The sequence below is a fragment of the Podarcis pityusensis genome (genome assembly GCF_964106645.2).
Source record: "Podarcis pityusensis genome assembly, chromosome: 10".
NCBI classification, from domain to species: Eukaryota; Metazoa; Chordata; class Lepidosauria; order Squamata; family Lacertidae; genus Podarcis; species Podarcis pityusensis.
The window spans coordinates 31,675,652-31,698,487 of record NC_138035.1 but is presented as its reverse complement, the minus strand read 5'-3'; the positions used below and the strand labels follow the sequence as shown (position 1 = coordinate 31,698,487).

Genomic DNA, 22,836 nt, shown 5'->3' with positions numbered 1-22,836 from the left:
ACCACCACATTCAGTAAAATGCTGCACAAAGCCAATAATAGCCCTTTCCATGCTAGAACCCTTTAGCACTGCAGAAACATGGCTCTTCTACAATCAGCTGGAAATGCAATTATAATAATGGTTCTACACGGCACTTAATATTCCCCTATATGCTCCTTAACATCCCACAGTACCTGTCCCTATACCATGGTAATGGTAACCTAGGATTGTAGTCTCACTGCAGAGATGCTGTGACCAGAGATGCCTCTATTCTGCACAAAGATGCGCAGAAGCACTTGCTGGATGAGGCAACAATTGCCACAGATCTAGAGCAAGGGGAGTTCCTGTGGTTCCCAAATGATGGGAGGCTTCTTGCTGCTTCCATCAAATTCCAGTCATTTTTGTGGCTTATCAAGCACAGGCAGGCACAGTCCAGAGCAGCCTTAGAGCAGACGTGTAGCTGGTTTGGAAGCTGAGGGCACTGTAGAGGGAACCTGCTAAGCGATTGCTAAGCCACCCAGCACATAGCTCCCCACCTTCACTGTGAGCTCCCTGATTCCTATAAACTCCTTCACCACCCAAGTTGACATTACGTCTGCCCTTGCAACTCACCCCATCAAACCTGACCTTTCTGACATGCTAGAGTCTCTTTCTGCCCTCTTTGCAGCCAGAGCAGTTGCACATTATTTATAATTCGTAGGGTTTCCCCCCGCAACCACAACTGCAGAACTAAAATTGTGCTAATAAAAAAAATATTAAAATAATGAGCAGTTTCTGGTTCAAAGTGGAAAGTGGGAATTAAACTCCCTAGCAAAGAACCAGGAGCTGTCTAATGATGGATGAGTTCAGGTATGTCTTGACCCATGAGGAAACAGGAAGCAATGAATTAAAGAAAAACCACCAGACAGTTTTAATTAAAGGGGCAACATCTCTTAAGAAGCTTTAGTGGTGTTTTGCTAGTTCACACTGGATAGGAAATGTAATTACACTATGGCCAAGAATTAAAAATCACCACGAACCAGGTCTGAAAAAAGAAGGGAATACAACCCAGAAAATACTGAAATGCAGCAATCTGGCAACATCGTCAGGATTCTGTGTAAAAATGGAGTGAACAAAAAATGGCAACTCTGCCTAAAACACACGGCATGGAAGGAGCTGATTCTTTACTGTGAGAGTCAATGCTGTTTGCATATTGTCATTAATGAATGTACAGATGAAGCCAGTCAGCCAAACACCATAAGTGACCCTGAGAAGTGAGCTTCTCTATGTTGCTGAGCCAGGTTTGAAGACATCTTTTTACTTACTGCTGCTTCATGTTACTTTCTAACAATGTGCACATACATATGAGTCACATCTTTGTACAAAGATGGAAGCAAAACAGAGCAATGCAAGAATAACAGTAGCTATGTCTGTCTCTGAGGGAGATGTGAGCTGAGCTGTAACATGAAAATGGCCTTCTGTAGTACAGTAATTTCTAGGGACCTGCAGCATTAGGCAAGCAGATAAATGTATCATATTAAACAATTCTTTGTTAACCATTAAAAGATATAGAGTACAAGAGAACTCTCAAACGTGAAACAGCAGTTAATGCAGAAACTGCAGCATCAATTCATTTATTGCTATCCATTTTCATTTGTTTCCACATAAAATATCCCTGCTGTAGGACTGCAGCCTTTAAACTTTTCCATTATCTTTCAAATTGTCTCTAAATCCCTTTCTAGCTGCTCATAATGTGAAACACATGCTTGCCATGCTGCAGTAATAATGCTCCTTTTAAATACTAATTGGAATATTTGGTGGGAGAGAGGAATGATACTGTCCCTAATTTTCTAGTTTCTTCCATATAATTTTCACATAAACAACCAGAACAGTTTGTTCTTTATGTTAATTTGTCCCTCTTGAAAAAAATGAGACTTGTTTCACGCACTGAGGATATAAGCAGAGTTAGCAGGTAAACAGGATTCTGTCTGGGTTTGTTGCTTATCACAGAAAATTATAAAAGCTTTTAGCATTCCGATCCAACCACTGGCAGGCAGCGTTGTAGCTAATGGACTGAACAAGACTTGAGAGACTTTTCTTTTTTTTGCCCAATTAACTCTGGGAAATTTAACATCTGTCTATTTTTTTTTCTTTTTACCAAAATATGTTTTAAAACAGTACTTTTCTTTGACAGATGTTCCCCCTAAGGCATCTGCAGGAGCACTATGCCAGGCAGTTCAGGCATCAGGCAAAGCAGAGATAGTCCAAGATACAACAGCACTTAATGCTGTTGCCAAGGTATCGTCAGAGGTAAATCATGCACTGCATTTGAAGGGAAGGCATCGTTGAATATGGCATTTAATCAAATGTGCCTATGATGTATTTCACTCCTGTTGCAATTCACAGAGCGATCCTATGCATGTTAACTAAGAGCCAAGTCCAATTGCAACATTCAGTTGGGCTTGCTCCTGTGTGTACAGAACTGCAACGTTAGGTGGTAATCCTATATAAAGTAACTTGGGAGGGAAGTCAGCAACCCCAGGGTCCATTAGTCTATCCGTATAGACTAAGTTCCTATATCAACCCCCCCCCCACTGTTCTGTGCAATCCGAGGTCAATTAACACTTGCAACAAGCCACTCGTGTACTTCTAAAGAACATTACTGTTTAAATATAAGATTTATGAGTTGTGGCCCTGTTAAAAAAGAACATATTGTAGTGGCATATGAACATTACAAACATATAATCTAAAACAACAGTTTGTTGTTGTTGGCATCCATCTGTCTCAGGAGACAATGGAGGAGTGTGCCTTTGGGGATAAAGTCAAACTGTTGGAAGGTTTCAGCGCATGCTGTGGCTGTAGAAACTGACATGGGAGAGACATGTTTTGTTGCAGCTGGGGCAGGTGAAGATGTCCGGTTGTGCTGCTGCAGATGTGCCATGAAGTTTTTTCTCTCCCAGTAGTCCTCTGATCACTGCTATGGATACATGACCTGACTGTCTGTCTCCAGGCACTGTGGTCATCTGCAAAGGGTTCCCACATGGCGGAGTTGATGTTGGCAGCCTTCATGTCATGTTTGCAGACATCTTTGTAATGCAGAGTTGATCTGCCAATTGGCCTGAAGCCAATAGGGCTTACTGCCAGGTAAATGGGGTTCAGATTGAAGTCAAAAGCAGTCATTTGACTGGAACTGCATTACCTGCTGCTGGTGGTAATGTTGACTGTGGCCACAATTGTGAGACGTATAGTATATTGCTCAGGAATTTGTGCCAGGACTACATAAAGAAAAAATGGGGATTGGGGAGTGCTGGGGCATCTTTCCATGGTAGATTTTCCTAGACACAGATTATTACTTACGAATTTCATTACCTAAATTTAGATAAAGTGCAGTGGCACTGAGCAGTTCTAAATTTACAGATATAATTTAGAAATCATAGCACAATCTAGATCAACATGTGGCCTTCGACTACTGAATTGGGAGTCAATCAAACCAGTGTAGGAAATGAGTATTAAAGCTTTGGGTAGCGTGAAGTTAATAGTTCAGTCATATATGAACAAACTAGAATGGGCAGCCAAGCCATTCAGTTTCGATTCAGAAACAGGACAGGATAGGAAATTGTGAAGTCCTTAATTACAGATGGATGATGAAGTGGCTATAGACTTTCTCTCATATGCAAAACTATTTCAGCTCAGTGCCGAACTGTTCTTTAGTTTACTATGGCTCAAAATCCTAATAAGAAAGTCCAATAAATATTATTTAATTCCTAACTTCTGTATATAGTACATAGGCAATCTGTGGATTTGCATCTGTGTGAAAAAGTGTGGTGTTTTCATAAGCATAGGTAGTTGTAGCCTAGCTGAAACAGCAAGAGTTTTGTTTAATAATATTATTCCTTCATTAATTTTATTACAAAATAAGTTTAAAGAATGCAAATTACAATATCACAAGTTCCAGCATTTTGGGATCCTGATTGTAGTTGGTAATTGCCAAGCTCCTTAGTAATTATTCCAGAATCTAATTACCTTTGCCTGCTTCTTGTTTAAATTATTAATATCTACAGCTCAGTCTCTTGAATGGCTAATATTTAGTTAGTTGGTTGGCTGATTGATTGAAATTATAGACTGCCTCATAACTGAAGCTCTTGAAGTTACTATCATAATAGTATTTATTATTTCTTCAGTGCTTAAAAACACCTGCAAAGCTCTGTACTATATAAAAGTAATTAAAAGGCAACAAATCCCTGCATGCAGGCTTACAGTCTGTGAATGATTACTTAATGCGGGGGGGGGGGGCGACCTGTGGTCCTCCATATTTTGTTGGACTCCAACCCCCATCAGCCTCAGTCAGAGTGGCTAATGGTCAGAGGTGATGGAGTCAAACAGCATCTGGAGGACCACAGGTCAATGGGATGATTTACTGGATTCTATGAAGCAACTTGTGGCTCTTTTCTTAACATAGACCCACAACAAGTTTTTCTTATGGTTTAAAACATTGTGATTGCTATGAAGAGAGTGGGAAGTCTGTGACATCCGTCTGTCCCCCCCATGTCATAATGAAACAACTCAGAATCAGCCAATAAAATTGGACATCATTCAGAACAGTCCAAAGGTAGTACTTGTATACACAGAGAAAAATTATCATGAAATATGCTGCCATGGGATGTTTGGAAGGCCAGCAGCACAGATGGCTTTAAATGAGGGGTTAGGAAATGCTGTGGAGGGATAGGTTTGTTAGTGGCAGTTAGCCATGGTAGTTAACTTCAGTTGGTGCAGAATTCGGTGGCAAGGCTGCTCATCAGGGCAAGACTGTCTGAGCACATTACACCGATCCTGGTCCAACTGTACTGGTTGCCAGTTAGTTTCCAGGCCCAGTTCAAAGTGCTGGCTTTGACCTATACAGCCTTAAACAGCTCAGGGCTGCAATTCCTCAAGGACCGCCTCTACCTATATGAACCAACCTGAACAATGCAACTTCCCCACCTCTCTTCTGCAACTGCCTATGCACCCTCAAAATCTGCTCCTGAGAGTTGGGGAACTTTCTAGAGCAGAGAAGATTTTGGGAGCACACAGGGAAAGGAATGGTGCATGTGTTGTGTTGCATGCAGCTCTGTCTTCCAACCACCAAATGATTTATTTGAATTAATAATTAATATACTACTGAAAGTTGAAGTGTATGAGGTGTTAGAGAAGGGGTAGTACCTCTGGTGGTGGACATGCCATGCCATGCTCCTTCAGGGGTAGTTTGTCCACCTTTGGTCTCCATCCTGCATTCAGCTCTTCCCTGTGGCTCCCTGTGTCAGTATCTTCTTCAGCTCACAGGCAGAGGTACCTGGCCTCCCCCGAGGCAATTGAGCGAGATACTGTGTGTTTACCGTCCGTCTGCGACCCCGGCAGGCTAGGTAAACAAACCCGGCGATTCTTCTCATTAGTGGTGAGAAGAACACACCCTCTGCTTCTCTCTGCTTCTCTCCCTCCCTGCATTCTCCCCAGGGAGGGGAAATGAGACAGACAGGAGTCCTTTCTACATGTTTTATTCCTGTCACTCAACAGTACATAGAAATGTGACTGTTCCCTTCAGACTCCATCAGAAGAGTCTCAACTCCTCCCCTGTACTTCCAGCACAGGTCATATGACACACTGAGCTAACATCCGGTGCTCAGTACAGAGAATAGGCTCCACCTTTTCTCCAACAGTACATCTGCAAACCATAACATCCTGTTTTGCATTCCAGCCATCTGGAGCTGGCTTTTGCCTTGGTGCTTTTTCCTGACATCCTCCCCCAAAAGCATCAATTGGCAAAACATTATCCAGAGAAGAAAACAAACAGTTGTTATACATATAACAGTCCCCTGTTGTTTCAGTTCCACCCTTGGAACTCCCCACCACTGGTTTCACCAGTGTACCTCTCTGGTTGTCTGGCTTCCAAGGAATGAGTGCTTCTGCATTACCTTGGCTAGCTACCCTCTGTTGTGTCTTTGTCTCTGACTTAGACACTGCTTCAACCTGCTTTGAGTTGTTAACAATAGCAACACATGCAACAGCTAAGTTAGCAAACTCTTTTGAGTACCTCTTTGGTGGTACACCCTTTGTAACTCTCTCAGACCTGCGTATGAGGTTCTGATCCTCTGTGCTCACTGGTTCAACCTTTGGACTCTGTCGAGAACCAGTAGCAATCAGTGGTTCTTCCTTCATCTGTGAAGGTCTATCCATTGTGTGAGATTTTCTCTCAATGACTGTTACAACTGAACTCTCTGAGCTATCACTGTCATCGTCAGTACCACTGTAATCTGTGACATCAGAAAAATCATCATCATCATCTGAATCGTTTCCTGTGGGAAATGTCTGTACTATCCGCTCTTGCTTTGGAGCACTCTCTAGGAACTTTGTGAGAATCACCTGACCAGATTCAGACAAAATTACTCTGTAGAGACCCTTTTCATAACCCACAAAAATGCCTCTGGCATTCTTTACTCCACCTGGAGCTTCTGTTCTCACATGAGACCCGAAAACCTTAAAATAGGCAACAGAAGGTTTTCTATTGAACAGCTTCTCAAAAGGAGAACATCCCAACTCTGTTGAGACCTTTCTCAACCACACATGAAGATAGGACGCTAGCGATTCGGCCCAATATTCATGTGGCAAATGTGAACTCAGCAATTGCGCATTCATCCCCTTTTGCAATTCTTTGTTCACTCTAACACAGACCCCCCTGTTCCACGCTTCTTGCGAAACTGCAACTTTGTGGTCTATCCCTTTTCCATCCAGGAACTTCTGAAACTTCTGTAACAGAAAAACTTGCTTGTCATCTGTGAAAAGACAATCAATGTTAGCATCATGCATATTTTTAACCTTGTCACAAAACTCCTGAAACTTTTCTAAAGTTTCTTGCGGTTTCTCCATCATATAAACCCAAGAATAATTTGTGAAACAATCCACACACACAAGGTAAAATCGTGCACCGCCTCTAGATGGTTCTAGAGGACCAATCACATCAGCATACACCCGCTGAAATGCTCTGTCGACCTTCTTGGTCTTGGTCACCTTCCTGGTGCTCACACTGGTCACACCTGCAAGAGAGATTTCGTTAGAAACAGAAGAGTTACATTTCATGTAATCACTTTGATCAAAAGTCAACAAATACAGTCCATCTTTCTCTTTGGCAGTAAGAAACAGTTCTCCATCTTTGTAGATCTTGCAGCTTTTAGCATCATAGGACAGTTTCAGTCCTTTCTTTGCAATCTGCGACATGCTCAGCAGATTAAATCTCAGTTCTGGAACCAGGTAAACATCACTTATAGTCAAGTTCAGACTCTCAAGATACACAGTCCCAATTCCGGTTGCTTCCAACTCTTGACCGTTGGCCTGTTTCACAGTGAAGCTTTGCTTCCTCAACGTCGAAAATAGTTGTCTGTGCAGGCACATATGAACCGTTGTGCCCGTGTCTATTATGAACGAGTTCCCAACATCTGGCGTGGTTCCTTTCACCATCATAGCCTTTGCAGGTTTCACCTGGCACTTGGTACGGCTTTTGCCTGACGCCTCAGGCTTCGTAGAGCTGCTCTTTGCTCTTCTTGACTGGTGCGACTTTTTACAGTTTCGCTGTAGATGCCCAGTCTGTCCACAATTGTAGCATCGGACAGCACTCAATGCTACACCATGCTCCCTAGTAGCATCAGCAGTGGGGGAATTAGAACTCTGTTCTTCCCTCCCCCTGTCCTTTTCTTCCAGTGCAGCAAGTCTGTCGTGTTCATTCAGGACCACAGCACAAACTCTCTCCGCGGTCAGCTGCGCGGCCGGTAGGGAACCAAGCTGACTGGCAACAACCTTGTAGGTGCGGCTAAGGCTGTTTATCATCATGAAGCAAAACACTTCCTCCTGAAGACGGAAATTGCGTTCCACCATCTGTTGACGCAGAAACTTCATTTCTGTCAGGTGCGCTTGAACATCTCCATCAGGCGCAAGTCTCAGATTGGTCAATTTCTCAAAATACAGCAACGCTGAAGAACCAGCATCTCTCTGATGCGTTGTACGCAGCGTGTCCCAAACCTCTTTCGCATTTTCTAAATGCTGAACATGCACCAACTGATCATCTGAGACACACAGAATAATAACAGTCCTGGCCCTCACGTTCCGTGATTCCCAACCTCCGGTTGGTGCTGCAGGGATGGGGTTTTCAATTACATCAAAAAGCCTCTGATTCTGCAGCAGGGCCTTCATCTTTACAGACCAAGATGAATAATTGTCATTGGTTAAGGGAGGTGGGTAAGGCAAACCTCCCCCTTTCTTGGCATCCATCTTGAAGCCAAGCCTCCAGCTCACACTGTCAAACAAACTGTAAAATCCAACAGTTGTTTTTTCTTTTTCTCACGCAGCAAACTGCAAGTTGTTTACGGTCTTTTGCACCTGGCAGCTAAACTCTGGCTGCTATGAAAAGTCCCTCCAAGAGCTCGTAAACCTTGTAGCCAAAACATTCTCTGATTTTGTTTCGCTTTCCCAGGCTCACAGTCCAGCCCCTTTGCCAGTAACTTTCCAGGACCGTTACTTAGCAACAATGCATTTCAATAGGACTTCTTATCTTAACCACAAGAATTTGTGGAATGCAGGCCTCTTCTCCCGGAGCTGTATTTTTCCAAGACGCAGCTCCCCGTGAACCAGTGAATTAATCTAACTGCGTTCACACTTTTAGCCCGAAATGCAGCATACCTTGAACTCCGTTGCTTGGGAAACACCTCTTCTTTCCACCAGCTGTCTGTTGAGCCTCTGGCTTCCTTCAGACGCTTGCCTTCTCCCTTGGAGCAGAGGAGGACAATCCACCAGCCTCTCATGCAGATGTCCGATGAATCGGAACCATCTGAAGGCTGCCATATGTCATTATCTTCTTCAGCTCACAGGCAGAGGTACCTGGCCTCCCCCGAGGCAATTGAGCGAGATACTGTGTGTTTACCGTCCGTCTGCGACCCCGGCAGGCTAGGTAAACAAACCCGGCGATTCTTCTCATTAGTGGTGAGAAGAACACACCCTCTGCTTCTCTCTGCTTCTCTCCCTCCCTGCATTCTCCCCAGGGAGGGGAAATGAGACAGACAGGAGTCCTTTCTACATGTTTTATTCCTGTCACTCAACAGTACATAGAAATGTGACTGTTCCCTTCAGACTCCATCAGAAGAGTCTCAACTCCTCCCCTGTACTTCCAGCACAGGTCATATGACACACTGAGCTAACATCCGGTGCTCAGTACAGAGAATAGGCTCCACCTTTTCTCCAACAGTACATCTGCAAACCATAACATCCTGTTTTGCATTCCAGCCATCTGGAGCTGGCTTTTGCCTTGGTGCTTTTTCCTGACAGCTGTCACTATATAACAGCAGCCAAACCCTAGAAAATGGCTTCAGCTGGCTGGCTAAACCAAGTAAAGGTAGCCCATGGGTCTCAGGCCCATGGTGGGTTAGGTACTTGCCCTGCATGCAAAGGCAGGCTCTGGTGGACTGAGCAGACGAAATGGATAATAAGGCAGGTCCTGCACGTGCTTTAGAGGGAAGTGAGGGGCAGATGGAGCTCCTCAACCTGTGAAGGTAGCCCATCTAAGATCAGGAAAACTCTGATCCTAAACCTCCGCTGCCTTGTGGGACATCTTCAGGAGAATAAAAGGCTAAGGAGTAAACCCTACACAAATTTGGAGTGGAGTCCCTACGACACTTGAATGGCACCTGGTACACATCGCTCCAGGGAGGTCAGTTCTGTGCTGCTAACACAGCGGTTTGATTTCACCCCCAGAGGTGCACTCCATTGTCTCTTGAGACAGACAGATGCCAACACCCCAATGTCAAAATAGGCTTTTAAGTGGTTTGCAAAGTATAAAAAGGTTACCCAAATATAAAAATATAAAACATCCATAATAAAACAATCCCATTAAAGCATTAGTACACATGGCTGCTGTCTAATACTTTCTCATCTTACACTTTTTATTGTAAATGGCGACTGCTTTGGAAAGAGACTTGGATATGTGACAATAGGTTCCTTTGAAAGGCATCCTATTATACTAGCTTTCCCTCTTTCCGCTGTGCAGCTTTTCCTTATTAATATCAGTAGTACTTGCCACAATCTGTTCAGAAGGAGCTCCATAAGATACGACTTAATGCCACTATGGTCTGCTGTGAAATCTTCAGCAAAACCCCACTGGGGAGTTGAAAAGATATCATCTCCATGTTGCAAAAATTGGCATAGGCAAAGCCTGCCAATATTATAATTTGAAAAACTAGAGATAAACAAATTGAATTCGTTTTGTTTTCCATGCACATAATAGAGATTTCATTTCTGAGCAGTATGCTCTTTCCTCCCTTTTCAATGTTCATAATTAATCATACTTCTTACTTGTATGAAGTGCCTCACAGTTTCAAGTCACTGCTGCTGACTAATTAAGGATCACTTCAATCACCATTTATGTCAATATTGACCCAGATATTGTACTGTGTCATGATGCTTGAGAAAATGCATTTATTTCCTGTTTTAAAAATAAGGAATTAACACAGTGGTCTGGTCTGGACGTTATGAAAAAATGGGTTACTGCTACATGCACAAGCCTTGGACTACTGCACTGCTTTAGCTGTCCTCCTCCTCTTGTGTGGTTCCCAATTTCAATTAACCACAATCTAATGTTGCATCCAAAATTTTGGTTAATCTTAACTACATTAGTAGAAACAAGCACTGGAAAATGTACTGAACATTCTTACATCAGTCTTATCCAGCTTCAGTCATCATCCCTGGCTGCAGAGAGAACAAACAAAGACCTAATTTGGATTTAAAAAAGGAGAACTGGAACAGATCTCTATCTGCCTAACTGCACGCACTTGCTTCATAGATGTCTGCCTTGGTGTGTTGCAGCTTAAACATGGTCACGAATAGTTTTCATTGAGTGTAAAAAATTTCCCCTTGATAAAGAGCCTCCTCAAAACATGTTGGTAACCAAATCCAGTTGAGTAGCTAGCTACCTTTTCTGTCTTTGATTCCTCCCCGCATGGCTGTAATTGATTCCCTTTGTTTTGTGGGAACAGTTCAAACCCTAATAGAAGCTTCAGTGAGAAAATTAGGAAATCATATATTGTGAAGGAATTTATCCTTCTATTAAAGGTCATTGGCAGTGCAATCCTGCACATGTCTACTCAAAACTAAGTCCCATTGAGCTCAGTTGGGCCTGCTCTCAGGTAAGTGGATGTAGCACTGCAGCCTTAATTTCTTACCTATATGCAAAAGTATATTTTATTGAGGAATTATTCAGTAATAGGTTTTAGGAATAATTTCTGGCATCATGATGCATAAATAACAAAGTCATGCTGGTGGGAAGAAAATTGCTTTTCTTATTCCATCTGCTGTGAAATACCAAACATACTTCTCTGAGTCTAGTGAATCTATCACTGTTAATCCTTGTTTTCCCTTAAATCTAATAAGTTGGTCCTCCAAAAACTCTAGCCCTCTAGTCAAATTTCACAGTGTTGATCTTCCAATCTCCATACTAATACCTGAAAACTTTAATATTCTGTCAAAAAATGAATTTCCCCTTGTAAATATATTCCTACTACTTCTAACCTAATGAGAAAGTAACTATACTTATTATTCTCAACTTTTATTGTATTTTGTTCAAGTGTAAAATGTGTTATTGCTAGAGTTAACTCTGATTCGTTTCTTAACCTTTCTTTCCAATCACTACTAATCTAGGACTACTTGCATTTTAAAGGTACTGTTCAAATGTAATGGGAAATCTTAGTTTTACACCCTGTGACTGAGCCCCAGCAAGCCTTGGGCTCATATGGGCTCCCTTCTCTCTCCTTCTCTTTTGTGCTTGCATGGAGGCAAACCAAGGCTTTCCTTTCCAAATTTAAACAAACCATAGTTCCCTGTGATTTCTGAACTTGGGGGAACTCTGGTTGGTTTGTTCAAAAGGTGGTTTCACAACAATGCAGGCTTTGTTACCATCGTTTGATTCTGACTTGCTCTCACTAACCATAGTTTAAACCATGGATTGGCAGCGTGGCACCCGTGGGCATACATGCACTTTCAGAAGGCTTCATGAGCACTTGCAGGGCCAGGGTTGGCTCATCCCGTGTTGCCACCTAAGGCAAAAGGGGAACGTGTCCCCCGCCCCCCTTTCTCCAAACTTGGCGAGGGAAGGAGTGTTCCACAAGGCAGCAAAAGTGGTGGGGCTTCCACCACCTGAGGGCGGGTGCGTCACCCCACCTTATTGGTGGGTCGGCTCTGCACAGGGTCCAGTCTCCTCATATTCCTCCTCCCTTCAAATTAAGCTTGAAATAAGCCTTCTATTGTAGCCAGCAGAAAGCTGTTTTCAAGCTTGACTTGGGTATAGGATTATGGAGTGGGTTTACAAACTGGGAGGAAAGAATCAACCTCCCTTTACTCCACTGTGATTCCCTCCTGTGACACAATTAGGCTTCCAAGAATCCCTCCATTGGCTGTAATAGGTTTCTTTCCAGCCCATTTTTTTGAGAGGGGGGAGGGAGTGATTTTGAGGGAGGATTAACCCTTTCTTCCCCAGCTGTGGCCTCCCTCCCAAATATGCTGCAGTTGGGCTTCCTTAGATGTCTTATTTCAAGCCTTTTTTTTTTTTAAGCAGGGGAGGGAGGCGGCTTCCTGGAGACTGCAGATGGGAAAGGAAGGTTAACTGTTGCCTCCCCAGCTGCACTCAGTCTTCAGGAAGATTCCCTCCCATCCCAAAATAATTAGGTTTGGGTGTGTGTGCATGTGGTTGCGATGTTTCTGAGATCATACCCATATGTGTGCATGGTTGCATTGTGCATATGCTGCCCCAAAGAGTTTTTCTGCTTTTCAAATGCACTCACAGGCCAAAAAGGCTCTGTGACCTAAGCAAACCATGCTTCTCCAAGTTCAGGCAGTGTGGAAAACTGTTAGTTCAAAAGTGGAAGAAGATGTTTCCAATCCTCTCCCCTCTGGTAACTGAAAAGAGAAGCGGAGTGGAGAGGGGGGAGCGTAAGAGTTTGAGGCTCTTGTTGTTGTTGTTTAGTCGTTTAGTCGTGTCCGACTCTTCGTGACCCCATGGACCAGAGCACGCCAGGCACTTCTGTTCTCCACTGCCTCCCGCAGTTTGATCAAACTCATGCTGGTAGCTTCAAGAACACCATCCAACCATCTCATCCTCTGTTGTCCCCTTCTCCTTGTGCCCTCCATCTTTCCCAACATCAGGGTCTTTTCCAGGGAGTCTTCTCTTCTCATGAGGTGGCCAAAGTATTGGAGCTTCAGCTTCACGATCTGTCCTTCCAGTGAGCACTCAGGGCTGATTTCCTTAAGAATGGATACGTTTGATCTTCTTGCAGTCCATGGGACTCTCAAGAGTCTCCTCCAGCACCATAATTCAAAAGCATCAATTCTTCAGCGATCAGCCTTCTTTATGGTCCAGCTCTCACTTCCATACATCACTACTGGGAAAACCATAGCTTTTACTATACGGACCTTTGTTGGCAAGGTGATGTCTCTACTTTTTAAGATGCTGTCTAGGTTTGTCATTGCTTTTCTCCCAAGAAGCAGGCGTCTTTTAATTTCGTGACTGCTGCCACCATCTGCAGTGATCATGGAGCCCAAGAAAGTAAAATCTCTTACTGCCTCCATTTCTTCCCCTTCTATTTGCCAGGAGGTGATAGGACCAGTGGCCATGATCTTCGGTTTTTTGATGTTGAGCTTCAGACCATATTTTGCACTCTCCTCTTTCACCCTCAATAAAAGGTTCTTTAATTCCTCCTCACTTTCTGCCATCAAGGTTGTGTCATCTGCATATCTGAGGTTGTTGATATTTCTTCCGGCAATCTTAATTCCGGCTTCGGATTCATCCAGCCCAGCCTTTCGCATGATGAATTCTGCATATAAGTTAAATAAGCAGGGAGACAATATACAGCCTTGTCGTACTCCTTTCCCAATTTTGAACCAATCAGTTGTTCCATATCCAGTTCTAACTGTAGCTTCTTGTCCCACATAGAGATTTCTCAGGAGACAGATGAGGTGATCAGGCACTCCCATTTCTTTAAGAACTTGCCATAGTTTGCTGTGGTCGACACTGTCAAAGGCTTTTGCATAGTCAATGAAGCAGAAGTAGATGTCTTTCTGGAACTGTCTAGCTTTCTCCATAATCCAGCGCATGTTTGCAATTTGGTCTCTGGTTCCTCTGCCTCTTCTAAATCCAGCTTGCACTTCTGGGAGTTCTCGGTCCACATACTGCTTGAGCCTTCCTTGTAGAATTTTAAGCATAACCTTGCTAGCATGTGAAATGAGTGCAATTGTGCGGTAATTGGAACATTCTTTGGCACTGCCTTTCTTTGGGATTGGGATGTAGACTGATCTTCTCCAATCCTCTGGCCACTGCTGAGTTTTCCAAACTTGCTGGCATATTGAGTGTAGCACCTTAACAGCATCATCTTTTAAAATTTTAAATAGTTTAGCTGGAATACCATCACTTCCACTGGCCTTGTTATTTGCAGTGCTTTCTAAGGCCCATTTGACTTCACTCTCCAGGATGTCTGGCTCAAGGTCAGCAACCACACTACCTGGGGTGTACGAGACATCCATATCTTTCTGGTATAATTCATCTGTGTATTCTTGCCACCTCTTCTTGATGTCTTCTGCTTCTGTTAGGTTCTTACCACTTTTGTCCTTTATTATGGTAATCTTTGTATGAAATGTTCCTTTCATATTTCCGATTTTCTTGAACAGATCTCTGGTTCTTCCCATTCTGTTGTTTTCCTCTATTTCTTTGCATTGCTCGTTTAAGAAGGCCTTCTTGTCTCTCCTTGCTATTCTTTGGAAATCTGCATTCAATTTCCTGTATCTTTCACTATCTCCCTCGCATTTTGCTTGCCTTCTCTCCCCCGCTATTTGTAAGGCCTCGTTGGACAGCCACTTTGCTTTCTTGCATTTCTTTTTCATTGGGATGGTTTTAGTTGCTGCCTCCTGTATAATGTTGTGAGCCTCCACCCATAGTTCTTCAGGCACTCTGTCCAGCAAATCTAAATGCTTAAACCTGTCCCTCACTTCCACTGTGTATTCATAAGGGATTTGGTTTAGATTGTATCTTACCGGCCCAGTGGTTTTTCCTACTTTCTTCAGTTTAAGCTTGAATTTTGCTATAAGAAGCTGATGATCTGAGCCACAGTCAGCTCCCGGTCTTGTTTTTGTTGACTGTATAGAGCTTCTCCATCTTTGGCTGCAGAGAATATAATCAATCTGATTTTGATGTTGCCCATCTGGTGATGTCCATGTGTAGAGTCGTCTCTTGTGTTGTTGGAAAAGCGTGTTTGTGATGACCAGCTTGTTCTCTTGACAGAACTCTATTAGCCTTTGCCCTGCTTCGTTTTGATCTCCAAGGCCAAACTTGCCAGTTGTTCCTTTTATCTCTTGATTCCCTACTTTAGCATTCCAATCCCCTATAATGAGAAGAACATCCTTCTTTGGTGTCACTTTTATAAGGTCTTGTAAGTCTTCATAGAATTGGTCAATTTCACTTTCTTCAGCACCAGTAGTTGGTGCATAAACTTGGATTACTGTGATGTTAAAAGGTCTGCCTTGGATTCGTATCGAGATCATTCTATCATTTTTGAGATTGCATCCCAGTACAACTTTCGCCACTCTTTTGTTGACTATGAGGGCCACTCCATTTCTTTTACGGGTTTCTTGCCCACAGTAGTAGATATGATAGTCATCCGAACTGAATTCGCCCATTCCCGTCCATTTTAGTTCACTGATGCCCAGGATGTCAATATTTATTCTTGCCATCTCATTTTTGACCACATCCAACTTACCCAGGTTCATGGTTCTTATATTCCAGGTTCCTATGCAATATTTTTCTTTACAGCATTGGACTTTCCTTTCGCTTCCTTTCCTTTCCTTTCGTTTGAGGCTCACCAGGGCTCATTTATGTATCAGGAAACCCTGGTTTCCCATCATTTTGAATGGGGACAGAAGAATTTGTTGTAGAGGCTGATAGACTGGATTCACAGAAGTAAAGAGTGACTTATAAGCTTGGAGTTCACAAACATACAACAAGGAAGATATATAATTGTTCCAAATCTCTGTATCTATCTATATTTTCTTCATGCTAGAAGAAGAGGAGAAAAATTCTAAAAGATAAGAAAGTCAAAGCAGGAGACTAATGTAGTGGTATAAAACAGAAAGGAACACATCTTGCACAATAACAACTCAGCACTACTCTCTATTAGAACACTACTGTTCCCTAGTCATTTCACAAGGCTTCCACAGGACTGTTTAAAAGAAAGCTGATATCACTGTAAGATACATTTTATAAACTTTAGTCTCCTTTTTATTGCTCATTATACTGTATTTCCTGTCAATATTATACCTACTCTGCAGCAGTATTCACATTTGATAAAAAGAAGCTATTGAAGTTATGGTTGCATTAAAATTTAATGCTGCATGAATCTAAGCAAGGCTCCATGGAATAGAATTCCAGAACAGGCAGTACAAGTGTAACTTAGAACTATATAATTATGCAAGCAAGACTTCTTGGCAAGTGAGGCCCCAAATCAATTGCTGTTCAAAGGAAACTTAATTTATCAGCTCATTTGGAAATGGTTAGTTTCCTTATTGATGACACCATAATATAATTTACCTTCCATGTTTGTTAAAGCTAGTCATCATCACATTGGCTAATTAATTTTTCTTAGGCTGGTTCTGGTGTCCGGCTTCGTCATGAGTCAATGGTGGTCACTCCTCACTGCCCTCTGTGGGCAGCGAGGAGGTTCAGGCAGGGGAAAGCCAGGATTCATGAGGCAAAAATCCTGGCAATGTTCCCCAGTGGGGTCTGGGGAGCTCACTGCATCCCACTATGCCGCTCAAGCCTGTGTCTGCCAACTTGAAAGGCAGAGCTGGTGCGACCTGGGAATGTGTCCCTGCCATGGATGAGTCTCCGTCTCTGGCATGATTTGCGCTTGGTTCCTCCATAATTTGGACAATTGGTATTAATTAAGAGGCGCCGCGGACCAACATATGCTAAAGGGCTGCAATCAGCCAGCTGCCGAAAGTACTGGGCTTGGCTCTTTGAAGGTACTTGAATGGGTTTTTTGAAGCTTGAGAATCCTTACACAGCCGGGAAAGGAAGGGGGAGGACAAGGTGCTTTGTGCTTTCATATAGTTTTCAAATGGTCTCCTTTCTTCTTGTCCACCCCTGCAAAATGAAAGAGATGTGTGTAGCTACTGTTATGTTATTCTGTTTGTTACCTTGGAAAAGAGGGGGGAGGCTTTTGGTTTATGCTCAACAAGGAATTTATCAAGGTTTTACTATGCCCTCCCACCTCAACCGAGGTTGAATGGACTTTATTTAAAATTATTCCTGGACTGGACTAGGAGTGCTGTTGGTGCAGTGATAAAAGAATGAAAGGCTGCTGAACAGATCTGGCAAAGAGGTTGAAATTGAGAAAATATCTTGTTTTCAACTGTGTGCCAAGGAAGGATTACAGAGCGGAATTTTAGTGACGGGAGACTAGGTATGCACCCAGCGAGTTATTTATGGCCACAGCTTGTGCACTAGTCGGTAAACAGCGGAAGGAATGGAATGTGACCTTTTACCATCCAGATGAACACTGCAAAGAACTGAACAATGGATGATAATAATTAACCCTCCCAGCACACCAGGTCTATATGAAGGACTACACACGTGAAACGGATTACAGTGGTACCTCGGGTTACATACGCTTCAGGTTACAGACTCCACTAACCCAGAAATAGTACCTCAGGTTAAGAGCTTTGCTTCTGGATGAGAACAGAAATTGTGCTCCGGCGGCGCAGCAGCAGCAGGAGGCCCCATTAGCTAAAGTGGTGCTTCAGGTTAAGAACAGTTTCAGGTTAAGTATGGACCTTCGGAACGAATTAAGTACTTAACCCGAGGTACCACTGTACTCATTTATAAGATGTAACGGAGGTGCTGGAAGAATGTTTGACGGCAAGTGAAGGATGTCAACTGCGGCAATGTGAGGCAATGATGATGATCATATGTTCAGAACAGGAGCGGGAAACCTGATTTTAAGAAATTGTATTGAATTAATTTAATTTGGCTTGATTTGTAATAATTTGGAAAAGTAATAAAAGTAATTTGAAAAAATAACGAAACATGTTCTGTCACAATCATAGCAGAGTTGCACAGTCTGATATAAAATAATGGGTGTACCTTTTGGTAAAGGTTGGAACTTAATACATATGTGAAGGGGACTTATGTGTATGCTGTACGATGGTATAATAAAATATGTCAGCTTTGAAATGTTCCTCTAAGAGGAGTTAGTTAACACACATGTTTTTGGGTTCTATGGCTTTCAGCTTTTAACTTCCATTCACTTTCTCTTGTGAAATGCTGTCCTACTTCCTTGTGTCCAAATTAATCATCTTCAAACACGCCATGGAAGATAATATACTTGTATTTCATTTTGACTCAATAGCGACATCAGTATGTCAAATCAAAATTATACCTGCATCAAAAGTGATGCCAATCTCCTGTGCATTATTTTACACAACAAAAGTAGCAGGACTACTTTTAAAATGCAAGCTTCAATTTAAGTGAAAATACTTGAATTAAATACCTTTAAAAAACACACCACTGGCAACAGGTTGATTTAACTGCAAGCAAAAACAAAAACAAGCAATGCTTAGGATTGCTTTAAAAGCTGTGGTTTACACAGTGCTGAATACAGTTAGCTACACCTGTGGTTACAGTGTTTTCTGTACCAGTTTTAGCACTTCACTTGACACCTGCTTAGTTGTTTTTCTCTTGTAGAAAAGGTTGAGTTTGCTTCCAGCACTATGTTCATTAACCTTCCATGGTTTTAAAGCTTTCCTACCAATATTAAAAAGTATCTCAGATAAGGCCAGCCCCAAATAAAAATAAAAAGATAAATAAAATAAATAATAAAAAAATAAATCATCTCTAAATTTTAGCACTTGTGTGTGAGAGACCTCATCAGAAACCCAGCAAATATTGTAATACGACACGGTTTATGATTAAGATTGATGACTTTTAAAGCCAGAATTTTAATTCAACCACGTGATTACCAATGCATAGACAGCTGTATTCGAGCTGTCCTGATCCAGGAATGGCCATATCTGTCTTACCAACCAAAGCTGGTATGGATGAGCCTATGGCCAGTGGCGAAGCTGCATGCTCTGCTTCCGGGGGTGGAGAGCAGGAGGGGGCATGGATGGCACCCCCCCGGGAGTGTGACGCGCCACCCGGGGGCGTGGTATGCCACCCGCGAGGGTTTGGTACGCCAGCCCGCAGGGGCATGGCACGCGTTCTGGGGGTGTGATGCGCCACTTGTGGGGGCGTGGTGCCCGGTGCATGCGGGGGTGCGTGGCGTGTGTCTGGGGAGGGGGCGTTGCAATGGCACCCTACCGGAATAGTGGTGCCGGGGGCGGTCCGCTCCCTCCGCACTCCCGTTCCTCCACTAGCGCCTATGGCCATAATATAATTGGTCACGGATACCTTCAAGTAATGTAAATAAATTAAATTATTGACAGCCTTGGGATGTATAGTCTCCTCACATTTACTTCCAGCAGCCAAACTGCTGAGAGAATTGGAGGCAGCAAAATTAAGATCAAACTAGATGCAGATGGTATAATGATTAGCTGTCAAAACCCTGTGAAATCGTTGGGGGAACTGTCTGAGGTTATTCAGCAAATTGGTGCAGTATCTGGATATAAAATTAATAGAAACAAATTAGAATTAATTGGTCTGCACTTTGGTGGAATAGCCAAGCTGGATTTTTTTTTTTTAAGCTAAACATAGGTTAAAATGTTCTGAAAAGCAGTTAAGTGTCTCATAATATATTTATCAGAGGACCTGAAGTTATTGTTTGTGAATAATTGTGAACTGGTTATAAAGAATACATAAAGGAGGTTACAGATAATTGGAAACTATTCAAATGATCACGGTTTGGCATGATTGTCTCAATTAAAGTGTACCTAATTCCATAATGGTTATTTTTATTTAAAATAATTCTATTTATTTTTTTTAAAAATGTAATCTGTTTTTCAGTAGGTGATATATAATTATAAATGTTTTTATTTCAGAGGAGAGAAAATTACAACAAAAACATAAATGTCAATAATATATAAAACCATAAAAATCAAATCCTATATAAATACAAAAACTCGCTGAACCCCCCCAAGTTAAACCACTGGTTTAAAAACTGAGAAGCCTAGACCACACGAGTTAGGTAAAAGGCCTGGGTGATCAGAAAATCTCTTCGAAGCTGGGGGAGGGACGCAGTGGCGGAGCTTCATGCTCTGGCACCGGGGGGGGGGCAGAGAGCAGGCGGGGCGGGGCTGGCGCCTGCAGGGGCATGGCGCCCAGCGTGGGCAGTGGGGCAGCCGCAATGGCACCCCACCAGGATCGCGCTGCTGGAACAGGGCGGTGCGCTCCCCCCGCACTCCTCTTCCTATGCCAGTAGAGGGACGATGGTGGATCGATCGCCTGTCATTGGCTGCCTGCGATGTTAAATGCCACATAATATTTTTCTTAATGTAGCTTATAATTAACTGTTTCTGCTTGATTGCTTCATGTTTTTCTTGTGTGTCAGGACTTGATAATCTTTAGTGACGACGAGCCCTCAACTACTGATGTGCAACCAACATTTCCAACTAAGGTCCCTGTAGAGGAATTGGCAACAGATACAAAGATAACGGCCGGGAACTCCTGGAATGCGAGTAAGTAGAAAACAACAAGTAGAAGGCAAGTAGGTTAAAAGCAAAGGCAGAATTTGCATTCAATTGCACCTTCAGAAGGAAGTAGCAGCTGGGAGGAAAGGCAGCTTTCATCAGGAAGATGGTGTAGGAATGGAAAGGGATTAAAAAAACCAAAACCCTCCAATCCAGATTGGGGGGCCCTACAGTTGCTTCTTCTAAAGAAAGAGATGTGACCAGTTTACAATGTGTTATTTTTAAAATAATCTCAATTCTAGTCACAAAAATTCTTAAACCATTGTAGACTTCTTTCCAGGGCTGGCCCAATACATTCTGGCACCTGAGACAAACCACAAAATGGTGTCTTCACCCACTCCCACCAGCGAAGGAGGAGTGAGAGAAGATCTACATTGAGAACAAAGGGGGGAATCAAATCAACCTTACCCAATGGTTGAAGTGGGAATCAAAGGCTGGTGTGTGTGGGGCAGGGGGGTAGGCACCTAATCTGATTCATGCTAGGTGGATGCAGAGCCCAGGAGATCCCAGAGGGCGGCCCTCACTATTTCCTCTCTGGGGTAGAAGACCAGCAGCACCTCCTATTCACCAAAAGGCCACTGTAGAGGTGGCATGTGGGGGGCTACCAAGCTGGTGGCAGATTTGGGCTCCAAGCATGGGCGTGGCCGGGGGGGCAGCTGCACCCCCCGATCACGTAAAACAATAGAAATACTTAACTAACCAATCATGTCAGTTCTGCCACCCCAACAAAAGCCCCCCCCCCCAAAGTCTTGACCCCACTAACAAAAACCCTGGCTACACCCATGGCTTCAAGGAGCACATTGCCACAATGATGGCAGCAGCAACTGCATTCTTGGGAGCTGAGTTCTGCTGCCCCTGTGGATTCTGCTGCCTGAGGCTGTCACATCCCTTTGCCTCAAGGCCCAGTACTAGAACGTCAGATGAACTAAGTACATGGGTTGGCGGCTGGTTCATGACTGGCAAACTAAAGTATTTTACAGAACATAAATTAACAATAGAATTTACTGCCATGACATGTTGTGGCTAACACAGTTTAGTGCATTCTCTATAACCTCACAAACCGTTGCCATAGAGACAAACAATGTCATACAAGAACACAGAAAGGGTCTCAGGTGGTAGATATTATTGATAGAAAAGTAAGCAGTGGGAGCTGGTGGACTCAAGAAACCAGGATTCTATTTTCATGCTGGGCCTTGTCTCCTTGGTGGGGTGCGACTGTGCTGTGGAAGATCTCACAGATTAGAAGCTGAAATGATTTTCATTATTGTGTTCCATAACATACCTATTTCTGCTTTTAAAACTATGTAGGTGGGAGAATGCGCGCGCACACACACACACACACACACACACAGTGTGAAAGTATCCTACAGTAACACTGAAGTGTCTTAAGTGCTTCTTTTTCTGTATTTTGCCAGAAAATAATAATCCCTTGCCATGTTGTAGACTGAAATAAAGTTGGGATATTTGGAAAAACAGAGCCACTCAAAATTAAGTTAATTTCAATTTAAGAATTAATTATTAAAATAATAATAATAATAGTGAAATACAGTGGTACCTTGGTTTGCTACCGTTTTGGATTACTACCGTTTTGGATTACAACCACGTCAAACCTGGAAGTGCGTGTCCCATTTTTTGGGATCACAACCCATTTTTTTTTATTACACCCCCCCCTTTTTTTTTGAGGCCCCATTGGCGAAAGTGCGCCTTGGGTTACAACCTGTTTTGGTTTACAACCAAAGGTACCACTGTATTCCATTTTCATCAAAGCTAACTTAGGGGTTGGGATTCACTTTGAAGAATAGACTTCCTAAAGACAAATTTCAGCATAACCCCTAATGATAACAAATTGAACATGGGTTACATCCAAATCTGTCAAATCTCAATTAATTTGTTTTGCTGAGAACGTACTCTTGCCTTCTCTTAATGCTAGTGGTACAGTTTTATGTTATTAAAATGCCTTGGATTTAATCTAAAGTACTTCCCTGGCTTTTCATTCCTTACATGGCTTCTTTCCACAAATAATGTGCACAAGTCAGATAATACTAATAGTTTATGACATTTGATTTTTCCAAAGAGGGTCATCAGCTTTCTCTCTAGAGACTTTCAGATTCATTATGTTTCAAACTGTGAAAACATCCTTGATTT

The 22,836-nt window shown here is 42.8% G+C and overlaps 1 protein-coding gene across 4 annotated transcripts in view; it reads left to right on the top strand.

Moving 5' to 3' along the window:
• The window catches only part of ENTHD1 (ENTH domain containing 1), a 44,615-nt gene that overhangs the window by 8,027 nt on the left and 13,752 nt on the right, over nt 1–22,836 (top strand). For 3 of the 4 annotated variants that reach the window (XM_080971386.1, XM_080971387.1, XM_080971388.1), the window contains 2 exons: nt 2,153–2,268; nt 20,553–20,679. In XM_080971386.1, coding sequence (XP_080827512.1) covers nt 2,153–2,268; nt 20,553–20,679 — 243 coding nt within the window. The remainder of the gene's footprint in view (nt 1–2,152; nt 2,269–20,552; nt 20,680–22,836) is intronic. The other variant, XM_080971389.1, reaches the window with a different exon arrangement.